The sequence below is a fragment of the Camelina sativa genome, chromosome 7 (genome assembly GCF_030686135.1).
Source record: "Camelina sativa cultivar CO46 ecotype springtype chromosome 7, ASM3068613v1".
NCBI lineage: Eukaryota > Viridiplantae > Streptophyta > Magnoliopsida > Brassicales > Brassicaceae > Camelina > Camelina sativa.
In genome coordinates this window covers 31385559-31408826 of record NC_141886.1, presented here as the reverse complement: position 1 = coordinate 31408826, position 23268 = coordinate 31385559, and the positions used below count along the sequence as shown (strand labels likewise).

Sequence of the window (23268 nt, the reverse complement as noted above, 5' to 3'; positions counted from 1 at the left end):
GTAACAAATGTAACAACACGCTCAACAAATCAAAAATTTTCAGATATGTCAAGAAGCTTAAACAGATATTGTAGTGGGGAAAATAAATAATGTGGAGAAACCGAACAAAAAAAAAGGGTACAACATTAAAAAAAGCTAGAAGCATCCTCTTAAAGAAAGTGTCGAGAGGGAAATAAAACGAAAAAAAAGAGAAGAAGACAAGACTCTCTTTGTGGCATTTGTTCTTCAAACTTTGAAACCCAGCCTTGTATAGAAAAACAATTATACACATTTGGCATGTTACAAACTCCACACCTCTGCGAAAGATTCACTTAATCTCAAGTTTGATTCGGGTCTGAAAGAATGGATCGCATTCCATCTTTTGTAAATTATCTCCTGGGTTGCTTTTGCTTCTTATTTGATAACTAAGAGGTCCTCCTTCAGGTTGAGATTGAGAGATTCTTCAGTGAGAGTTGTCCGTCGCTCAACTCAGTCTGACCCATTGGATGGTTTGGCATGTCACCATTCTCATTGCTCTTACGAGATGAGTTGTACACTGAATCAGGCATCACTGAGCTCCGCTTGCCTTCAAAGTGAGTTGAACAGGGAAAATACTCGGCGCAGCGTGATTTCCATCCTGCAATTGTACCCAACACCCGGCTTATCACTTCAAAGCAACTTAATACTTCTAAACCTAAGGACTTTACTATCATGGAAGTGTGCTCATGGGTTCACAAGACCAACCAGACGCAATAAATCAAAATGCACTCGCAGAGAAGTAATATTGGTGCAGTGTAAAGATGTTTAATGCTTACTGGAGGCAGCTTCCGAGTCGACGAGAACTGTTTCTAGGAGCTTATGAACGACTATACAGTCTTTGAGTTTCCATTCTCTTGCTGGTCCTGGAGCTCCATTTCTGAACATGGACAACCGATGTTAAACATACCAAAAAAACAGAGAGCAAGGAATCATAAGGTATATGTGTTTGATGGAGCATTACGTTTGAACCACTTTATTGGTTGAGTCTTCAATTATTTTGATAGCCTCCGTTTTCTTGCTTGGATCTAAAAGGTACAGCATTTCTGCATATGCAGCTCTGTGCACCAAAGAATCTGCGTAGTTAAATGGAAATGTTACCATCTTAATATCAGACAGTGTAAACTCTCCGTGAGAGTAAATGTAATCAATTTGATTTGCACCTTCATGTCTACCAAGAAACTCTTTGTTTGCCTCCATTAGTGATTTATTCTGCAATTGACTAGAATGCAAACGAATAAATAATTTATCCCAATGTAAAATAGAAAAGTAACAGTCAGATTCAATAAAAGTTCAAGTAGTCACCTAATTGATGGCCGCTCCGCCTCTAGGACACTCCAACGAAGTTTCTCAGCTGCAGTCGTTGGAGCACTTGTCGATCCTGTCTTGAGAAAGAATTTAACCTGTCATCAAAATTCAAAAGTATAAGCCACAAACATATAACTCTTGAAGGGCAAACATTATTTATTATCCCTTCTATCCTTTAAATTATTAAACTATTCCTTAAAACATCACAAGTTGCACAGATTTCATACCAAGGAACGATGTGAATCAGGGTTCTCCGCATCCAATTTAAGCAATTGCTTGACAGCCTGAAGAATGGAAAAATGAGAGGAAAGCCGAATGCTTTTAAAAAGTATATTATAAAATCATGATAGATCCCTTGCACCAAAAAAAAGGAAGAAGCATGATAGCTTGAATAAGGAACTAAATCAATTACCTGGAATGCAAGTAGAAACTTCTGTTTTCTCATATTGACCTCAAAGGAAAGTAGATGAGTCTCCAACGAATTAGGTGAATGTTTCTGGAGTAGTCTCAGGTACTTTGAAGCCTCTGCCATTGGCTCTTCAACCTGTACAGATTAAGTTCTTTAGTTAGCCATATTAAAGTAAAGATTCATGACACAGTTGTGGTGACGACCAAGATATCGTACAAATGAAGCAAACAACAACCTGAATTAACTTCTGCCCATGAGGATCTGGGTCTACAGGTTTCACATTTCGTTTGCCAGACTTAGAGGCACCACCGGCAGTTGATTCTTCACTCTTACTCTCAGCTTCCTGAAACGAAGAAGAACACTCTTAAGCCATCTTAGTGTCAATTCACTCTTCAAATCACTGAAAACACCTACTTTCTTAGCTCGGGCTTCTGCCTTTTTCTGCTTCTTGATTTTCTTCTTCTGAGCAGGAGCCAACTTTGACATTTCATCTTCTTCAGCAGTTGACTTGGGAGAGTCATGCAATTTCAGGTAGCACCTGAACATCAGGCCGAGAGGTAAATGAGACTACAGTTAAATGGAACCCATCATGCATCCACACAGAAGATACTGTCGCAAGATTACATTTATGCAACAAATAGTTCACCTGATTGCTCTGATTGCTGCTTTGTGGAAATATGGGAATGAGTGTAATCGGTCTTGGAATTTAAGCATGTCAACATATGAACGCAACGTCATTTTTCTTAAGCAATATGAGTGGAAATCAAATTGATCTTCAGAAATGTCAGCATAGTGCTTCTCCACAGCCAAAAACTTCTTGAGAGCACGTCCAAGATCACCCTGCCGGAAGTAACTATCCCCAGATGCAAGATCATACCTTCAACAAAATAAGATAAAAAGACAGCCATTAGAAAGATATCTGACTGATCAATTTTACATATGCAAAACTACTCAGGGTTCTATAGAGCCATACCACATGCACTGCATGTCATGAAGATTGTTGAGCTGATCCCCCTCTTTTGTAAATAAAACAGCAGTTTTCTCAGCCAAAGGCACCTTTAACAGAAAAGTTCACAGAATGGAGAATTAGCATTGAGGCTTAACGTCAAAAGACATGACCAAAACAATATAATACAAAAACCGAGATGTAAAACCTGATCAGCTTGCAACATACGCTTAACGCATTCACTGTTTATATAACGATCTGCTAGGTCCATGCCTCTAGCTTCATCAGCAAGGGCAGCAGCGGCAGTCAAGTCTCCTGCATGCTTCATTATTCGGCTCTGTTGAGAGAAACAAGTACAAGCGTTAAGAAGAAACAAGAACATCCTCATACAAAAAGCGGACCTGACACAGTGTGCACACATCAGACATATTCTGATAACCCAATCGCAATAACTAAAGAAATTAAAACCCAATCACCCAGTCAAATAAGTTTTGAAAATGTGTCTCTATACATAGTGCAAGCAGCGATAGTGACATAATACAAACTGATGGGTCAGAAGCTTATGAAAAGATTTTTGGCAATGATAAACAGGGATACCTTAACGGAGTACAGATCAATAACTGTCGGCGTATGAGCAATGGCTTCGTCAATTTTACAGAGCGCAACATCATATTGACCACGCTTGTCATAATGCTGAATTTTAAAAGAAAAAAAAACGTATTACCATAGAACACACGAAACGTCAAACGTAAAACTGTTAATTATTAAGAGAATTAAGACAGTAGTAGCAAAAGTGAACCTGAGCCAAGAAAAACAATGTCCACAATAGTGTGGAAGGAGGCTCTTTCACATCACTGCATCAATTAAGAATTAAACAAAAGAATAGACTGATCATCACTAACTTTAATAACATTTTCAGCGTTGCTTTTGTATATAATAAATATATAAGATGATGAAAATTCAGTGACAGCTTCAGTAATGAATTCAGTTGTATACCTTCCTGGGTAACTTCCGGTAGTCCTAATCGAATGTTCCATCTCAACAACTAATTGCTCCAATATATCAGGCTGGATAAACAAAATAAGCATTGAAACATATATAGAAAAGTATAGTGAAGCTAGATCCATAAAATTGGAGATAGAATGCTCCAGGACAAAGCAGGGAAACTAACCTTGCGAGGGTGATCATACAGAGATGACAGATCAGAAAATAATGAAGGGACACCCTGAGACAAGAATCAAGACAAATAAGAACCTATTTTATTAGAAAATTGTCTAAGTAAAGAGACTCAAGGGCACGAAAAGATACCTTTGTCAATAGAGGTTTAATGTAGTTTGCTACAGCCTCCTTAAAGTTTTCATCTTGCAGAAAGTCCAATGGTATTCTCTGAAATGAGGAAATAGAAAATAAGTAAATTACTTATTCCCAGTCTTAGAATTTAACGTATCAGCAGCCAAAAATTATCGGACGAGTGTAAACTGGTTAGCTAGTAAGTTCCCTATGAGGTAGAAGAATATTAGAATATGTATGACCAACAGGCACTCATCTGCCTTATCTCACCTTAACAGCGGATGACCTAGTGTACTGCTCACTTAGAGACTGGTACAAGGCATTTAACTTCTCAATCTGGTCGGACGAATATTGACCACTTTCTGAATATAAACCAAGGCATTTTTGGAGGCCTTCATAGTATCTGAAAAAGTGAGAAATGCACTTTTTATTTGTTTAGAAAAATTGACAATGCCCAAAAATATATAGAAGCCTTTGAGAGTGTCAATTGTATGCTAAAATTAATGAAGGAGAACAAATAGATGCGACAATAGAGAAAAACGAAAAAAGAATATACAGCTAATTGTTCTAGGATGACTTGAAGAGTAATGTAAAAAACCTGTAATTGTCAGGGTTCATGGAAAGCAAAACCCTGTAGAGTTTATTGGCTTCTTCTAGATGACCAAGCTTTGACAAAAGAGATACCTCTTGTTCTTTGTAAGACAATTTATCAACCTGGAAACAACCAAACGAGAAATGTTAAATTTACTATGTGTGTATCCTATGATTCAAATATATTGCACTATAAGATTTATGAATTTACTATTTTCGGCTCTTTTTTGTGCAACTCCTCAAGAGCTTTGTCAAAAGAACCACTCTCCTCAAGCAAGGAAACCTGGAAGGAAAGAAAAATCCAGCTGAGATTTACAGATATCAAAACTGTGCTAATGCCACATGTAGGTTGCTCAAACAGAGAAGTTTCAGGACAAAGAGTGAACAGAGCACCACCATCGCAGGTGGCTTGAAGAGACGTTTCAAATATTAAACACTTCTTGTGAGAGGTATGCTTTTGTCACAAAGGAATACATGTGTGTTTCAAACATGTATGATCCAAGCAATAAATCGTACTTTTACCAACCAACTTGAACTTTTGGTATTTTCATTAAGAGATAAATGTATGATACCAGTTTACGGTACGTATGATTTTTCAGGGAATAAAAACTAGAAAGACTACAATCAAGGTATGATACTTGTAAAATTTCAGCGTGATACCTTGTAAAGAATCATTTCAGTATGTTCGATTAGCTCGTTCTCAGGAGGATAATCATCCTCTAAGGTACCTTCATACGCTTCCAAAATTTCAACAGCTTTAGAAGCACTTGTTTCAGCAAAAAATAAAACAAGTTAAGAGGTTAGTTAAGTTGATACATATGGGAAGCTTTTACTAGTAAAAAGAATAAAGCTCACAGAATTCTACTGAATGTTCATTGGTATATTATTTCCTAATGATATAAGATTCGTCCCAACAAAGGCAGACGCCATTTGCCCCTTAAGTCATCAAGACTACAATTGCAAATCGTATGGATAAACCAGTACATTAACCAGCTAGCAAATAGTCCAAAGAAGGAAAACTAGCATTCCATTTAAATGAGTAAAGTGAAACAACATATTGAGATTTAAGGGGTCAAGGACCATACTTTGTGTTTAAATGCTGGGAGACTGCAAAGCCAATCCAGTTCATTCGGTGATTAGGCTTTAAAGTCAAAAGCTGCTGCCTGGTCTCAACAAAACCGGATAAGTCACGCATTTGTGCCTAAAAATAAGAAAGTAAACCATATGATAAACTGTTAAAGTATCAACAGAGATTAGTCAAGGAACAAGCTTACACAAAGTAACAGTAAGAAAATAAGAATTACCATCAGCTTTGAGAATAATTTGTTCACCTAATAATATCACCTAAATCGATTATTCCCCAATAATTACCTGTAAGAGTGAGAGGTCTCGGAGTATTTCAAGGTTATCAGGATCAATTCGAAGAGCATTTCGATAGCATTTAATGGCCTCTCTATACTCTCTGTCTGACCGGTAAAGAAGACCAAGCACGTGCCAGCAAACATGACTTTTGATATCATTCTGCGTTAAAAATAAAAGTATAAAAATCTTATGTTACCCCGAAAGAGCATACCATGTTTGGAAACTAAGGAATGAGGTTGTGATTTTTGTAGAGCATATTCAAACCTTCACTCCAAGCCGAACAAGCTCATATGCTTCAGTTTTGCGGTCCATACAGTTTAGAGTCAGTCCTTTCATCGATAAAGTCTCTGGTATTTATAGAAATTAAAAGAGACAAGTCTTTAAAGAAGGAAAAGAACAACTGAAGGGTTGAAAAATAATGCAGTAAAAACAGAACCATTCAGCAGTTTAACACAAAGCAGAACAGATCACAAGTAACGAATAAACAATACCAGCATTTCAGTTTCATCAGTACATGATCATACACTACTGCCTAAGACTAAGACATTAATTTATTAGCTTTATTAGGAACAAATTCATAAACTAGAGACAGGGCTACCAAGCAAATAGTAGCCCAACAAGTCATTTCATTTTACTTGATGTCGAAAACTACTTACAGAAAAATTAAATAGCAAGGAGATATTAACATTAAATCACAAAAGATAGAAGGAGAGTGTAAGAATTTTGATAGAATACAAGTCACCTCCATGATCAGGAAACTTTTTTAATATGGCATCAGCTGCCTTCAGTCCTTTTTTGTACTGCTTAGTCTCGTATGATTTCTGCATTATGAGATCACTCAGAAATCAGAATAATGATATATTTACTAAAACACCTCAGGAAAATACATTAGAAAAAAATGTGAACTATTCAAAGCAGGTTGAACAATATACTGGTAAAAACCAAAACCCTAAGTTAAAGATATCCGAGATTGAGTTATATAATTAACTAGTTTTCCGTGCAAGTGTGCTGTTTCTAACAGCAAATTGATCTTTTAGTTAGTGCCCAAAAAATGTTTGTAGTAATAGCAAATTGCTAAAGGCATAATCATATAACTAACTACTGAAAGATAACCTACAGAACCACGTTGACTAGATAAAAAGAGTAGAAACAATATATGTATTCTTAAAGCTGGGGGATTTCATGTTCCACAAAGTAAATTAAGAATCTATGAGCTGAAAACTCAACCAGGTCTCAATCTCAGCATGTGTAAAAGATCCTAGGCGAGTAAAGAAGCCCAGAAGCAATCAAGGTCATTAGGGTCTAACAGTAGTCAAAGTAATTGAAGCTAAGAACTTTGGTACATCAAATTAACATTAGATGAATTTAAGGCACACAGTTTACTTCACATGTTCAACTATTGAATTGACCCAACACATTGACGGTTAACTATAAATTTTAGGGTTCAACAGAGCAGATAAAACTCATCGTAATCCAATTTACGCTGACTAGAAGAATCACAATCGCATTTTTTTTAAGACAAGGTAAACAAAACTGAGAGATAAACAGAGGGAAATCGGAACATACGACGATGAGCTTGAATAGGTTGGCCTCTTTGGTAGGAAGCGAAGCCCCCATTATGTTGCGCTACTGGGAGAAGCTCGGGACGAAGAAGAAGTAGAAGAAGATGTTCTTCTTCGCGACTTTGATAGGCAGAGAGAGAGAGAGAGAGGTGGCGTACTATCCGCTTCAACCCTACTGCGAAACAAAGAAGACACAAACTCTCTCTACACGAAAACCCAATAAGGTATAACAAATTAGGGTCTTGACTTCAATCCTTTTCATCTATCCTAACCATATCGGTTACATATTTCCGGTTTATATTCGTTTCTGTCCGATTTTAGACCAGTTATCAAAATTGGATAGAACCAAACCGGTTAGAAATTGGAGACATCCCAGACTCAGCCTAATTGACCAAAAAAATCACAATTGTATTTACCTGATCAATTCATATATCATCATCGACCGGTAAAAAAAAAAGTAAAATCAAATCTAAACCCGCTTAACTGCAACCGATTAAACCGAATCCAAACCAGCATTAACCACGCAGACCGGATAAGTTTCAATCAGTTACATTCTCCTCGAACCGAACAAACTGAATAAACCAGACGTCTCGTGCTTTCCATATGCAAAAAAAATGAAACAAGTCTGAACTAATGAGACTCTAAAGAAACGTTCCTATAAGCAAGTTCGATCTCTTCTTCAGTCATTTCAACGGTCTCGTCACTGTCATAGCCAGTAGCAGCAACCCGAGAGGTCTCTCTGCTTTTTGTTCCTGATGATTCATCTTCGCCCGGTTTTACTAGCTCAGCCTCGTAGATCTTTTTCCAGGACTTTGCTTCTTTGCAAAGTTCTTCCTTTGAAGCTGTGGAGTTTTCTTTTTTAGAAGACGATTCGATCTTTCCAAGCTCCTTCACTACACGAGGGACAAAGCTCCATAGCTCTGTAACTGATCCAATGTCCTAAAATTAAGAACATTCGAGGATAAATTCAGACGCTTCGATTATAACAACAATCTTCTCAAAGAAACTGATAGTTTTAACAAATGCAAAGAGGAAGAACATTTTTTAAAGCTAGTACTGTTCAAAGAGATCAACCTGCTTCTGTTCAAGAGAATCTATGGCGTCTTGTAAACAGGTTAAGACTCCTTCAGCAGCTATTCGCTTGATTTCGCCTGGTTCTGGCTGTTACAAAGGTTTTAGCCTAACAGAAACCAAAAACAAAAAAAGACATGTGCTCTGGAAGATCATGAATAATGCCCCTTACTTTCTCCTCCTGACTTTTTAACCATGAGATGGTTTCAGTTAGGTCATCCCTGGCCCATTTCTTCACCTCCGTAACAGAAAATGGCTCTTTCACAAGATTGCAAGCTGATCTATTCTGCAAAGATACAGAAATAAACAGTCAAAACATCATGACTGGAGCAAACTGAAGTTTCTTTTGGTTAACCAAAATCTTGTTAGGGTCTAACGGGCGAAGCTTAAACATACCTTGGATGAGGTTGACGGTGTTCCCCTTGTTTCTGGTTTTTTCTCTGCTTGCTTCTCTGGTTTTTTAGAAAGTTGTTCGCTCTTTTCTGGAATACAATCAATTAAGCTTCACAAGGTCAACTTGAACATCCAAATGAACCAGGGTAATAAGAAAAGCTAATCTCTTGTTCATCATTTAGTCATACATCAACCTTAAAACAAGGTGATATATATGAACCTCTGGAGACAGTTAACTGTTATCAAAGATTCCATCTAAAAAGCCTTTCCAATATATTTCTGTTACCTCGGATAGCATCTTGAGGAACACTACTTTTCCTCCATGGTTTGCCAGCATGCATAAGGTATTGCTCAATACCCACCAACTTCTTCTGCCTATAGCTCTCGGTTATCCATTCCTGAAGACGGTTAAAACATAAGAAATAAAGAAAAGGAGAAATTCAACTAGGCACAAAATTGTGAAAGTCAAAGAAAGTAACCTTCGAGACTATTGTTCCACAGTTAGTTTCGACTTGACGGAACTTGGGAGTGTTAGGAAAAGCACAAATCAACAACGTAGAGTCAGAGTTCCAGTCAGGTTGATATGTGGCTCCCATTGCCAAGGCCTGTGATCTAAGTGTGCTCCTCTCAGGGTTAACAAAGCCCGAGAGCACAAAAACGACTCCATCCTGCACAGTTTTCATCTTTAGCTCAAATCACAAAAGCATATACACTAACATGACAGCTAAAAATTATGTAGTTTCAACAACAATAGTAATTTAGTCACACAGACCATAAGTTTAGCGAGATCCGTAGCATTTGAACTTTTGCCGCGTTGCGAATTGTTGGAAGAGGCATTTCTACTGGTCTGCTCTTTAATATGCTTATCATTTTCATCCTTGGGCTTCTTACTATGAGACTTACCTGGACTAGCCTCAGGATCACTTGAACTCATCCAAGAAGGAAGATTTCGCTTCTGGGACATCTTCTCCTTCACTCTAGAGAGAATACGCAAGACAAGACAAAACAAGACAGCCTTCTTCTCTATGTTCGTATAAGTAAATACTATCTTGAACTCAAGGCACTATATACTTGAAACCCTCAGGCAAGATATTGATATTGGACAACACCAAAACCAGAGACGAAACGTTTCAAATCTGCAAAAGAATGGCTAAAATATAAAGCATTCCCTAGAATAACCAAACTTTATACAAACGAACGGTACAACCTTTTCAATTCTATCATAAAATTAAAATCCAAGGAAACAATAGTTCGTGAATGTACTTTCGTCAATTGGTTTGGGATCACAGATGTCTCCCAAAAGGAGTCCCCAATTTGAAAGAGTGGGACAAGGGTTTTTGGTTTACAGGATCAAAAAGCGAAGAATCACAGAACTCAATAGGCACTATATACTCGAATTCGAATTGAGAAAATTGGAATTCATACAAACAAAAGAAGAAGAAGAAGAAGAAGAAGAAGAAAGGCATTGCATTGAAACAGAAACATGGCGAATTTCACTATAAAACCCTCGAGAGCTAAATCTACACATCTCAATGAACATACAGGTCACGAAGGATGAGAAGACGACTATTGACTTGATTTAGCAGAAAGCGAGGAACCTTAACGCGGCGTGCTTTTGCTTCTTCTTCTCTCTTCGATAGCCTGATTGAGACTTGAGAGAGCGAGCGCAGCATCATCAAATCCCAGTGTCAACGTTTTTATTCGATAGCCGGAACTCATATCAGAGTGTATACAATTGTAATAAATCAAACATATTAACAAAAGGTGGACGTGCCGGAGTGGTTATCGGGCATGACTAGAAATCATGTGGGCTTTGCCCGCGCAGGTTCGAATCCTGCCGTTCACGTTTTTCCTCTTTTTATTCCTTTTCTTTTTTAACTCCGCCGTTTACGTTTTTACTGTTTTGCCCTTTTGACAGAGCAAAAGAGTAGTAGAGAGATGAGGCTTATAATTTCTTATTTTCTTTTATGGCATTGAGGTGGACATGTACGAAGATGACGTGTACAAAGTATAAGAATCAACCAAATTTAGAGGTGAATGTTGACATTCATGTCTACATGCGAATGATAAGGACCCAAATTGAATAAAGACTCCAACCAACCAATATAAGGGGTAAAATGATTTAAAAACCAAGCTTCACTGGTTGGCAATTACCATACTGAAGAAGCTTACAAAGCGTGGGACACATACTCTTTTCTTTTATAGCAAACTACAGGTAAGACCGGCACTACTAACGAAGATTGAGAGTGATTTTGTATAAAGAAGATGATTTTATTTTCTTATGAATTCATATTGATAATGAAATAATTGAAAAACTTTAAGAAAACTAATTATATAAACAATCAAATAAGTTCACGAAAGACAAAAATATGTTATGAAAAAAAATGAATATGTTGTCCCAAAGAAAACACCCTAAATCTCCAAAAAAAAATCACAACCTTATATCAAATCAATGAGTGTCTCGTGCTTTCACTTTGTTTACTTTATTACCTCACTTGATTCGAGTTAAGTTTGTCTTGATTAGTAGAATTTATTGTAGAGGTTATTGATTTTATATGAAAATACTCTACTTCAGATTTCTATTTTTTATTAAAAAATTATAGTGATGCAGCAAATTACTTTAAAGTTATAGTTATGCGAAACGTTTTTTAAAATTGTAAGATTGAGGTGATATACGAACATAGAGAAGAAGGCTGTCTTGCGTATTCTCTCTAGTGGGACAACTCTTTCAATTATCATATCTTTTGTTTTTTAAAAAACGTTTCGCATAACTATAACTTTACTTGAGGTGTTATAAATTTCTCTCCAAAATTTGGATAGGGTTCTAGACCACAAAATAGAAGTCACTTCACCTCTCTTTTTCATTGTCCACGTATCTATCTAGTTTTCATTGTCCACCTCATCTTTACCCTTTATGGTCTAATCTAATGGATTATGAAAGGCCAAATGATCTTATCTAAGCAAAAAGTTACAGACTGTACGACACATTACATATATATGAAAATGGGATATGATGGCAAAATGTTTTATTTTGGGTTCTCAATCGTTAGAATTATAGTTTGGGGCGTCATGCATAACGCAGTTAAAAAATGTAATTAAGCATCAAAAGTAAATACTCCATCGTTAGCTCTTCATTAATATTAATGGTATAACGTGCCCAAAAATATAACTATGTAACCTATTTCTGTAATTTTTTTTTTAAACTGTTTTTATATTTTTTTAATATTGATTTGTTGGTAAAAATTAAACTAGTATGTACTAATGTTATAATTTTATTGGTTACATATTTTGATTTTTAACTGATGAAACTCTCCTTCCTGAGATGTCAACATCGGAGTGTTTTTATTGTATCGATATCTCATTCGTGTAGTCAAATAAAAAAACATCTTAACAAAAAGATCAAATTCATATCATCCCATTTCAATACTTTGACTTTGACTGACAGAAAAATAGAAACGCCGTCTAGTTTCATCTTTTAATTGAAACAAATCTGCAAAATTAGAATTAAATATGAAATATTTCCCAAAAGCTAATAATCATTTTTAAAGCAACCCTAAAATCATTTTCAGGCGCCTTTTTCTGATTTTTGTTTCATTTTAAAAAAATTAAGTTTTAGCGCCGTTTATTGCCGCGCGTCGTTTCGATCGTCTCTCTCTCCCTTTTCTATTACTCTCTCACTCTTCCTCTCAAAAATCAAATCAGTGCTCTCTCTCTCTCTCTCTCTCTCAGACCGACTTGGGTTTCGCGTCTCTCCGGCTGATTTCGCTTCTTAACGTAAGTTTCTCATGTCGATTTTTCTGAGATTTGTGTAGATTTCGAACTATAGTGATTGTTAAAACCCTAGATTCGAGAAATTTTAGCTGTGTTTTTTATTTTATTTGCAATGCGATGTAGTAAACGCTTTTATTACGTACATTCGTGTGTGAATTGTAGTCCAATTGCGTTATAATGATGATTTTGGTTTGAAATTAGGGTTTTTGAAAATGGTGGAAAATGGGGCTAAGGCTATGAAGAAGGGAAAGAAGAGAGCACTTCCAGAGATTAGCGAGTCAGAGGATGTCTCGAGGACGAGGAGGACGAGGCGTGCTGCAGCGTGTACGAGTTTCAAGGAGAAATCTGTCAGACTCGATGAGAAATCTGCTACTGTCGAAGTAAAGAAGCAGCAGACTGTTGACGAGGAGCTTGTCGCGTTAATGTTAACGACTCTGGAGGGTGGTGACATCGAACCTCGTCCAACCAGGAGGCTGAATGATTTCGTTTTGTTTGATTCAGATGGAGTCTCACAGCCTGTGGAGATGTTGGAGATTAATGACATATTCGTTTCTGGTGCTATCTTACCTTCGGATGTATGTTTCGACAAGGAGAAAGAGAAGGGTGTGAGGTGTCCATCTTTTGGACGGGTTGAGAATTGGAGTATCTCTGGTTATGAAGATGGTTCCCCTGTGATTTGGATCTCAACGGAGTTGGCGGATTACGATTGTCGTAAACCTGCTGCTAGATACAAGAAGGTTTATGATTATTTCTTCGAGAAAGCGCGTGCTTCAGTGGCTGTGTATAAGAAACTGTCCAAGTCTTCGGGTGGGGATCCTGATACGAGTCTTGATGAGTTGCTTGCTGCGGTTACTAGGTCAATGATTGGAAGCAAGTACTTTTCTAGTGGAGCGGCAATCCAAGACTTTGTTATATCTCAGGGGGAGTTTATATATAACCAACTCGCTGGTTTGGACGAGACTGCCAAAAAACATGAAACAAGCTATGCTGAGATTCCTGTTCTTGTAGCTCTCAGAGATGAGAGTAGTATAGTTGACAAGGCTTTGCAGATGATGGAAGGAAAACCATCCAATGGGGTTCTGAGGATTGATGGAGCTTCTGAAGTTGCCGAGACCAATGGCTTCACATCGAAGCAACTGGTTGATGGTGCTGATGAGGACAGAAGATATGCTAAACTGTTACAAGATGAAGAGTATAGGAAATCTATGCAGCGGCGGCCCAGAAAAAACAGCAGCTCAGCTTCTGCTTCAAATATGTTCTACATTAACGTCAATGAAGATGAGATTGCCAGTGATTATCCTCTCCCGTCGTACTATAAGACCACCAAAGAAGAAACAGATGAGCTTCTGCTTTATGATGCTTTTTATGAGCTTGACGCTAGTGACCTGCCTCGCAGGATGCTTCACAACTGGGCTCTTTACGACTCTGATTTACGGATGATATCTCTTGAGCTTCTTCCGATGGAACAATGTGATGATATTGATGTCACCATTTTTGGGTCAGGCGTGGTGACTGACGATATGGGACTTTGGTTTTCTCCAGAAGATCCTGACAGTGGTTCCCAGTCACACGATCCTGATGGGATGAGCATATTTCTCAGTGAAATAAAGGGATGGATGATTGAATATGGGGCGGACGGATATATCTCCATTTCTATACGAACAGATATGGCCTGGTAATCTTACTATATTAGTATTTTGTGCTCCATGTTTCTGCGTTGTTTTTTTTCTTTTCTTCTGTTGCTGATCTATAAGGTATATGCAGGTACCGTCTTGGGAAGCCGTCAAAGCAGTATGTCCCTTGGTATAAACCTGTTTTGAAAACAGCAACGGTTGGGATAAGCATTATTACATTGCTCAAGGGTCAAACTAGGTTTGCTAAGCTTTCATTAGCAGATGTCACAAAGAGACTGTCTGGGTTTCTGATGAATGATAAAGCTTACATTTCTTCTGATCTCGTGGCTGTTGAGAGATATTTGATTGTCCATGGGCAAATTATCATACAGCTTTTTGCAGTAGATCCCGACGAGGATATAAAAAGGTGTGCATTTGTTGTTGGTCTTGAAAATAAATTGAAGGATAAGCACCATTCAAAATGGATCATCAAAAAGAAGAAAATTTTGCAGAAGAAAGAGAATCTGAATCCAAGGGCAGGCATGGCACCTGCGGTATCCAAGAGGAAATCTATGCAAGCAACAACGACACGCCTGGTCAGCAGAATTTGGGGAGAGTTTTACTCTAATTACTCTCCGGAGGATTCATTGCAGGCGATTGGTGCAGCAAATGAGGAGGTAGAGGTGGAAGACGAAGGCGAAAATGGGGAGGAAGAGGTTGAAGAGGAAGGTGGAAATGAAGATGTCACGGAGGACACTGTAGCAAAACCTGCTGAAGTTCAAAAGCCTCATACTCGTAAGAAAGTTCGAGCCAGTTCTGGAAAAAGGGAAATACGATGGGATGGCGAGAGTCTAGGAAAAACATCTGCTGGTGAGCCTCTCTATCGACAAGCCCTTGTTGGAGGGGAAACAGTGGTTGTAGGTGGTGCTGTCACCTTGGAAGTTGATGATTCAGATGAACTTCCAGCCATCTATTTTGTGGAGTACATGTTCGAAAGTACAGATCACTGCATAATGTTACATGGCAGGTTCTTACAAAGAGGATCTAAGACTGTTCTGGGGAATGCATCCAACGAGAGGGAACTATTTCTGACTAATGAATGTACGACTGTACAGCTTAAAGACATAAAAGGAATAGTCGGCTTTGAGATTCGATCAAGGCCATGGGGGCATCAGTATAGGAAAGAGAACATCGCTGCAGATAAGCTTGACCGGGCAAGAGCATTAGAAAGAAAAGCAAAAGATTTGCCAACAGAATACTACTGCAAAAGCTTGTACTCACCTGAGAGAGGGGGATTCTTTAGTCTTCCACTAACTGATATTGGTCGCGGTTCTGGGTTCTGCAATTCGTGTAAGATAAGGAAGGATGAAGAGGAGAGTTCCGTAATAAAACTAAATGTTTCAAAGACAGGCTTTTTCTCCAATGGGACTGAGTATTCTACTGAGGATTTCGTCTATGTCAACCCTGACTCAATAGATGGATTGAAGGAGGATAGCAGAACTGTTTTTAAGTCTGGGCGGAACATTGGGTTGAGAGCATATGTTGTTTGCCAATTGTTGGAAATCGTCCCAAAGGAATCTAGAGAGGCTGATTTGGGTTCCTTGGATGTTAAAGTTAGAAGGTTTTATAGGCCTGAGGATGTTTCTGCAGAGAAGGCCTATGCTTCAGACATCCAAGAAGTAAGAACTATTTCTTATATCTGGTAATGTTCTAGTTGGGGAGGTTTCTTCTCAAGTTTATCTCACAATATTTTCCTCTTTCTTTTTGCAATCTCTTAAGTTGTACTACAGCCAGGAAATATATGTTCTCCATCCAGGGGATATAGAGGGAAAATGTGAAGTAAGAAAAAAAAATGATATGCCCTTATGCCGTGAATATCCAATATCAGATCATATTTTCTTCTGCGAACTTTTCTTTGATTCCTCCAAAGGTTCTCTCAAGCAGGTATGTATCTATTCACTTTAGTTTCTGTAATTAATTTGTTATGATTATTGTTTCAACATACAATGTTGAACTGTTTCTCTTAATTGTTTTGTAACAGTTGCCCGCCAATATGAAGCTGAAGTTCTCTACTATTAAGGACGACACACTACTAAGAAAGAAAAAGGGAAAGGGAGTAGAGAGTGACACTAAGTCTGGTATTGTCAACCCTGATGAGCCACCTAAAGAGATGCGTCTGGCTACACTAGATATTTTTGCTGGTTGTGGTGGCCTGTCTCAGGGACTGGAAAAGGCTGGTATGTATTATCTCCAGTCAACTCTTAAACTTCCAAAATGCTTGAATAAGTTATATCAACATTCATGCTATATGTACAAGGTGTATCTGATACAAAGTGGGCAATTGAGTATGAAGAGCCAGCTGGGCAGGCTTTTAGACAAAACCATCCTGAGTCGACAGTTTTTGTTGAGAACTGCAATGTGATTCTTAGGTAAATAGCCAACAAGCTAAATGCTTACTTTGTTCGTGTGGCTATTTCTTGTATTTTGATCAGTTTGTTGAGATTATTCGCAGGGCTATAATGGAGAAAGGAGGAGATCAAGAGGATTGTGTCTCTACTAAGGAGGCAAATGAACTCGCAGCTAGACTTAATGAGGACCAGAAGAGTACTCTGCCACTGCCTGGTCAAGTGGACTTCATCAACGGAGGACCTCCGTGTCAGGTTGTTGCAATACTTGTGTAAAAATTTTGTTGAATAAGTGAAAAAGCTCTTACTTGTGCAATTTGGCAGGGATTTTCTGGAATGAACAGATTCAACCAAAGCTCCTGGAGTAAAGTTCAATGTGAAATGATACTAGCATTCTTGTCATTTGCTGATTATTTCCGGCCAAGGTACTTTCTTCTGGAAAACGTGAGGACCTTTGTGTCATTCAATAAAGGGCAGACATTTCAGCTTACTTTGGCTTCCCTTCTCGAAATGGGTTACCAGGTAAAATCTTAACGCTATAAAATTGATTGTTCTTTAGTAGGTGTTAGTATGCTATGTGGGCAATGGTTTGCAAAATACAGTGTGATAAATTTGACCTGTTTAATATTATGTTGTCCAGGTGAGGTTTGGAATCCTGGAAGCAGGTGCATATGGAGTATCCCAATCTCGTAAAAGAGCTTTCATCTGGGCAGCTGCGCCAGAAGAAGTTCTCCCAGAATGGCCTGAACCGATGCATGTCTTTGGTGTTCCGAAGTTGAAAATCTCTCTATCTCAAGGTTTACATTATGCTGCGGTTCGTAGTACTGCACTTGGTGCTCCTTTCCGCCCAATCACCGTGAGAGACACAATTGGTGATCTTCCACCAGTAGAAAACGGAGAATCCAGGACAAACAAAGAGGTATGACAACACATCAGGAGAAAGTATCTATACATACATATCTGTTAAACACACAACGTGAACCCATTTGAATATTTTTGTCGGGGAATTCTTGTGTCTTGCAGTATAAAGCTGAAGCAGTCTCGTGGTTCCAAAAGGAGATAAGAGGGAACATGATTGCTCTCACTGATCATATCTGCAAGGAGATGAATGAACTAAACCTCATTCGTTGTAAGACAATTCCAAAGAGGCCAGGTGCTGATTGGCGTGACCTTCCAAACGAAAAGGTCAGTCCTTATACATCCTAGTTCGGGAATTCCTTTGTCACTGGAAACTAAAAGAATTGCTTTCAAAACTATAGATCAACCAAATTGCTTTGTTTTACAATTACAGGTGCACTTATCAACTGGGCAGGTGGAAAAGATGATTCCCTGGTGTCTGCCAAACACAGCTAAGCGCCACAACGGGTGGAAGGGACTCTTCGGGAGACTAGACTGGCAAGGCAATTTTCCAACGTCGATTACCGATCCTCAGCCCATGGGCAAGGTGGGAATGTGCTTCCATCCTGAGCAGGACAGAATCCTCACAGTCCGTGAATGCGCTCGGTCTCAGGTAAGAAAAATTCTATGTTCCTAGTCAGTCCTCTAGCATCAGGTAACTTTCATTCTTAGAGAATGCAAAGTGCTTGCCATATGAAATGGTTTTTTCGGATATGATGTTGAGCATTTTTTTACGGGAAATAGAGTTAGTATTATTAGCTTTATCAATATGGTGAAATGTGGTTGTGTATGAAAACTGCAGGGGTTTCCGGATAGCTATGAGTTCTCAGGGAACATTACACACAAGCATAGGCAGATTGGGAATGCAGTTCCTCCACCATTGGCGTTTGCTCTTGGTCGTAAGCTCAAAGAAGCCCTACATCTCAAGAAGTCTCTTCAACAACAACCCTAAATGAGATTTAGGTTTGGCATGTCCTTTTTAATGATAGTAGTCATTATGATCCTTCTCTTGAATGAAACTCAGTTGTTGGTGCTGGTACTTTTATATAAAGAAAAAAGCCTAAGAAGAGTTTTGTATATTCTATATTCGGATTGAAAATCTTATTATATATTATATACCCCTTGGGTCTCTCGATTATGTTTGTCAATCAAGCAAAGCAATGATGTCTACGGAGTCTGATATATTTGCCTTTTAATCATACTAGTAGGTTAGATTTGCGTTATGCGGTCATATTTTTTTAACTAATTTTAGATATATTGGATTATTGAAATATATAAACTCTTTTCTTTTTGGAATTGGATTAACTGTAAAAACTATAGTTCATACAATGATAAAATAGAAAAATGCATTAATAAAATAAAAATAGAGTCTCAATATAAGATGGCTTATAAATGTTTACATTAAATTGGATGAAATTAATTGTATAACTAACTAGCCTAACTAACCCTAATGTATGTTTTGTTTTATTTCTTTACCCTAAGGTGGAAGATTTTTTTTTTGAACTTAATGTAATGTTATATTAAAAAAAAAAATAAACTTTTTACATCAGTGGTACAAACTGTTGTTCTAACATTTGTGTTTTTTCTTTAAAAAAAAAAACCATAACATCAGTGGAACCTTAAGGCTTTGTACCCAAAGATGGAAGATATATTAGTGTAGTTTGAATTTATGGTGTACTTTTTTGTAGTTACAAACTTAATCACATAATTGTTATATAGTGTTTTGTTTTGTTAGAGTTATTATTTGTCAAAAGTACATAAACATTTTTGTACTTAAGTCTGGTTTTGTGTATTATTTTAATAATATTATACTTATGTTGAATAGCATAGGGATTAGGTTAATTTTCAAAGTAATTTTTTAAGTTGTAAACTGTAATATAAAACCTTTAATTTTAGAACTTAAATTGTTTTTCAAATTTTCATTAGTTGGTGTTCTAATATATAAAGTCATTATCAACATTAATCTCAAAATTTATTTTATTTACTTGTTGTGGGACCTAAATATATTAATGTAGCTTGATTTTATGGTGTATTATTTTTGTAGTTTATACAAATTTAATCACCTAAGTTTTTATAGTTTGTTTGTTGTTAGAGAAATTATTCATTTCTCTTTTGTTCTTTTTGTAAAATCTAATTGTTTTTTTAATAATAATATACATTTAAGTTATACACATACATATTTTTTACTTTATTTTGGTTTTGTGTTATTCTTGCTTAATGTTGATTTATATTTTATTTGTATTATATTTGTTTTAAATTGTAAATGATTTCTTAATTTAGTTTAAATTTAAGCTATAATTTTTTTTTGACTCAACATTTGTTCTTGAAAAATATGGATATGATATGTATTACTTCTTATAATTTGATTGGTATACAATTTAGATATTAGTTGTTTAAATTTTAGAAATACTGATGTGGAACATGAAATAATTATTATTAGTTGGGAGATATTAGCTGTATTAATCCAAATGTTCTTACTTAATGTCAATTTTAATGATGTGTCACTCCCAAAACACTTCAAAAAGTTGAGGTATCATCAACTGGAACATTATATTTTTATTATATTGATTATACTTGTCCATATCTCATTTTTGTATATTGTCTCAATTTTCAGTAGATAGAAATGCCTCATATCCTCTTCTTATCTTTTTCTCGTTGTGACTAACACAATTCCAAGACCAAACTTATGAATATTCCCGAGTACATGTCAATTTTCTATCTTTACTTCTTTATTTTAACCGCAAACTGTCTTGGACTTTTGAAGTGGATCCCGAAATTTCAGGGCCATTTTCCTTAAAAGTTACGTAGCAATAAGCCATTGTCACGACTCACGTGGTTTCAATTGCTTTGGCACGTTCTATTATCCTCGCTTTTCTCGCTTGATTTTGGCAAAGGTTCATTTGACCGTTGTGTTGTCGTTCATCTCTTCTTCGACGCTAGCTACTAATATAATCAACGGGAGTGTTTTTACTTTTTATTAGTTGAATTTTACCTTCATTTTTGCTTTCCCTCTCACTTAGAGTCACTTTGAATCATATAGGTGTAGGGGAAAAACGAAGTATATTGGGGGTAATATTTAAGTCATCCTTGTTATCGTATTTTATTACCATTATCTCAAATCATGTTGTAGATTTCTTTTCTTTTTTTTCCCAACTTGGCCTCCGTTTTTTTTGGTTTTCAATATTTATTGTATGTCTGATGATGATGATTGATGAGGATGAAAATAAATAACTGTTGGACGCACTTGAAAAGAAAAAGAAAGAAATACAGTGACTGGGCAGTAGAAGATACAAAGCCCACGTCAGCAGCTACTGGATAACCATCGATCGTAATGCATTATGCATATAGATAAAATCATAAAAAGGATGTAAAATAAATACCTAAAATGAGCTTATCCTTCTGTACGTGAGAGCTTTATTTAATTTGATGTCGACCGCATAAATATCCAGTCCAGTTCTATTTCATATTCTGGCAGTTTATATGCAAATCATGTCTTCTTTAACAATTTGATCGCTATTATAATACAGTTGGAAAATAATAATGCATATCCTTTGAACTTTGAAGTTTGAAGTCATCCCTAATGCCAATAGTAATAAGGCATAGTAATAACTAATAAGGCGTCGAGTTAACTATACATGCACCTTTGAGACGTATACTGTTTTTTCTTTTATATGATGTCCGCTTCTCTATGCTGATTTCGCCAGCGTTTTCTGCCGTTCTGGATAAGTTTTTAGTATTTGAATATGTTACTATTTTTGTAATTAAAAAATGGTTCTATGCTGCCGGTGCGATTCGATGTTTTGTAGTTGTACTTCTAAATAATTTAATCAAATGTCGATATAAATAAAATAAAAACAAGTCAAACAAAATCCATCATCCATCGTTCTCAATAATCTTTTCATATATAAAAAAATTAAACTATTGAGTTAATTATTTCGTGTGTTTTCCTTTTCAATGGTTCGGCGAGTTACGTTGTCTTAACAAAATCCATCCCCTATCGTTCTCACTTCTCAATAATCTTTATATATATATATATATATATATATATATATATATAAATCTAAACCATTTCGCTAATTATTTCGAGTGTTTTCTTTTTCAATGACTCGGCGAATTTTCTTAATCATGACAAAATACTTTCATTAAACTATGAATTATTGAATGGGACCAAAAGAAGAGTATTGAGTTTTGAAAATATCGACATGACCATTGATGAAGTGGGTCCAATCCAACACTCGTCAAATGGCTAAGTCTATTCCGAGACTATTCCTATCTGCGAAGAAACGGATTGCTTCCGTCGTTTAATGTTTTGATTCATCAAAGAGCCACCCGACGAAACACACGACGACTCTTCTCTTTGGCAAGATGTTGACGTACGCCCTGTCGTTTTGTTCTCGTCCTACACCTTATAGTCATTCCAACGCCGTGCCGTTGTGTTTTCTTCAAGTTGATTCAACCTTTTTGGCAGCCCGTTTTTATCCCACGTCTCATTTTCAATTAGTTTATTTGTTGTTATATAAATATACTAGATTCGAGCGTTTCATTGTCCATATGTGGCAATCCATAATAATATTATCTATTTATCTTATATATTAACCAAAACTTCAAGTTACACTCATCTGCAAATACATGAATGGGGTACCATAGCAGTAATCAGAAAACTATATTTTGAAAATAAATAACCAAATACATACGTTAAAGATGTTTAGAGCATGTGGTGGACACTAGAACTAGTCCAACCTGCATGGAACATGCTGCTTCCCCGAATATTGTATTATTCAATTTTGTACAGCTACAAAAAAATGATGTATATGTAAATTAAATAAAATGTCTAATACGTTACAGATTAATGTATACTAAGCGTTATTGATTTGATTGAGGGATTGTACTTTGCACTAGTATAATGCTTTTGAGTAAGGAGACAAACTTTCGATTATTTACGTCACACGCGTTAAGAAGCTTGATAAATATCCAATATATATTTTTAATCACGATCTATATGCTTGTTATATATATTGTAAGTTGTAACCACATATATAAAAACATAAATCCTTGTTCATCGGTAATAGTTTGAAGATGTCGAGTAATGTAAATAATAATTCAACAAGCAATTGTTTATGGCCGACCGATGATAGACTCACACATGGAGACAACAAGCGAAATAAAATAAACTAAAAACGAGATTTTTATTTTTTTTAAAACAAGGAAATTCTAGAAGGGTTAGAGAAAATGCATTCTAGAAGGGAATTTGGGAGGAAAGACTCCAAAACATTAGCTTTTAAGCTGGATTTTGGATTTTAGTATTTATTTCTTTCATATCTTACAGTTTAATACTTTAGAAATTAATCTCTAAACGCTGTTATGTGATTGGATCATGTTCCACAGAATGTGAGAAGGAAACAAATTCGTAGTAGTGATCCCCCTTCTTTATATGTATTTATAATAACTATACTTCTTGTTGTACTATTTTTGTTTTCACCCCCTCTCCACTCACTGTGTTTTGAAATCATTGTCTATATATTAACTATTTCATCAAGTATTTGTATACGAATATCATTTTATTTTGCCATCGTATATATGTGTAGAATACATATATATATATATATATATATGCATGACCTAGTGTACAATTTTC

At 36.5% G+C, this 23268-nt stretch overlaps 3 protein-coding genes and 1 non-coding gene across 12 annotated transcripts; 2 read left to right on the top strand and 2 right to left on the bottom strand.

Moving 5' to 3' along the window:
* Position 1: 1 nt before the first annotated feature.
* On the bottom strand, positions 2-7752 carry LOC104703401 (N-terminal acetyltransferase A complex auxiliary subunit NAA15). The gene is made up of 26 exons (XM_010419407.3): positions 7488-7752; positions 6664-6742; positions 6186-6268; positions 5931-6080; positions 5645-5760; positions 5220-5325; positions 4771-4842; positions 4567-4682; positions 4239-4371; positions 3987-4064; positions 3850-3903; positions 3675-3745; positions 3478-3532; positions 3276-3371; positions 2887-3015; positions 2706-2788; positions 2379-2609; positions 2147-2270; positions 1968-2075; positions 1736-1867; positions 1551-1607; positions 1321-1418; positions 1179-1237; positions 980-1091; positions 795-895; positions 2-616 (listed from the first exon to the last, which is right to left on the bottom strand). The coding sequence occupies exons 1-26, from the start codon at positions 7536-7538 to the stop codon at positions 420-422; spliced, it is 2691 nt and encodes an 896-aa protein (XP_010417709.2). The 5' UTR covers positions 7539-7752; the 3' UTR covers positions 2-419.
* A 224-nt stretch (positions 7753-7976) lies between these two features.
* LOC104705100 (DNA-repair protein XRCC1) lies at positions 7977-10699 on the bottom strand. Of its 9 annotated transcripts, none has more exons than XR_015561406.1 (8): positions 10546-10699; positions 9720-10083; positions 9427-9615; positions 9234-9345; positions 8951-9036; positions 8727-8840; positions 8558-8640; positions 7977-8422 (listed from the first exon to the last, which is right to left on the bottom strand). XR_015561406.1 is itself a non-coding variant. In XM_087457505.1 (8 exons), the coding sequence occupies exons 2-8, from the start codon at positions 9909-9911 to the stop codon at positions 8114-8116; spliced, it is 1089 nt and encodes a 362-aa protein (XP_087313631.1). In that variant the 5' UTR covers positions 9912-10083; positions 10546-10699; the 3' UTR covers positions 7977-8113. The 9 variants fall into 9 exon arrangements, 3 of the variants coding, with proteins under 3 accessions (XP_087313631.1, XP_019083567.1, XP_087313632.1); XR_015561409.1 differs by having other exon boundaries at positions 8558-8644; positions 8727-8835; XR_015561405.1 differs by having other exon boundaries at positions 10490-10624.
* A 12-nt stretch (positions 10700-10711) lies between these two features.
* On the top strand, positions 10712-10793 carry TRNAS-AGA (transfer RNA serine (anticodon AGA)). The gene has a single exon. It is a non-coding gene; the product is annotated as a tRNA-Ser (tRNA).
* Positions 10794-12481: 1688 nt separating this feature from the next.
* On the top strand, positions 12482-18768 carry LOC104703400 (DNA (cytosine-5)-methyltransferase 1-like). The gene is made up of 12 exons (XM_010419406.3): positions 12482-12721; positions 12920-14393; positions 14483-16010; positions 16111-16275; positions 16373-16568; positions 16649-16760; positions 16844-16991; positions 17061-17258; positions 17377-17655; positions 17760-17921; positions 18028-18246; positions 18436-18768. Exons 2-12 carry the CDS (start codon positions 12931-12933, stop codon positions 18583-18585), a joined length of 4620 nt encoding a protein of 1539 aa, XP_010417708.2. The 5' UTR covers positions 12482-12721; positions 12920-12930; the 3' UTR covers positions 18586-18768.
* The last annotated feature ends 4500 nt before the right edge of the window (positions 18769-23268 follow it).

Excerpts from the sequence above, each read along its gene's own strand:
- LOC104703401 (XM_010419407.3), bottom strand. The coding sequence starts at position 7,538 with ATGGGGGCTTCGCTTCCTACCAAAGAGGCCAACCTATTCAAGCTCATC. Across the intron at positions 4,065-4,238 it reads CTAGGTCATCCGCTGTTAAG|AGAATACCATTGGACTTTCT; the intron begins GTGAGATAAGGC and ends TCCTCATTTCAG. Across the intron at positions 2,271-2,378 it reads GCAGCAATCAGAGCAATCAG|GTGCTACCTGAAATTGCATG; the intron begins GTGAACTATTTG and ends CCTGATGTTCAG.
- LOC104705100 (XM_087457505.1), bottom strand. The coding sequence starts at position 9,911 with ATGTCCCAGAAGCGAAATCTTCCTTCTTGGATGAGTTCAAGTGATCCT. Across the intron at positions 9,037-9,233 it reads TCCTCAAGATGCTATCCGAG|AAAAGAGCGAACAACTTTCT; the intron begins GTAACAGAAATA and ends ATTGTATTCCAG. Across the intron at positions 8,841-8,950 it reads CACCGTCAACCTCATCCAAG|AATAGATCAGCTTGCAATCT; the intron begins GTATGTTTAAGC and ends GTATCTTTGCAG.
- LOC104703400 (XM_010419406.3), top strand. The coding sequence starts at position 12,931 with ATGGTGGAAAATGGGGCTAAGGCTATGAAGAAGGGAAAGAAGAGAGCA. Across the intron at positions 16,276-16,372 it reads CCAAAGGTTCTCTCAAGCAG|TTGCCCGCCAATATGAAGCT; the intron begins GTATGTATCTAT and ends GTTTTGTAACAG. Across the intron at positions 16,992-17,060 it reads ACGGAGGACCTCCGTGTCAG|GGATTTTCTGGAATGAACAG; the intron begins GTTGTTGCAATA and ends GCAATTTGGCAG.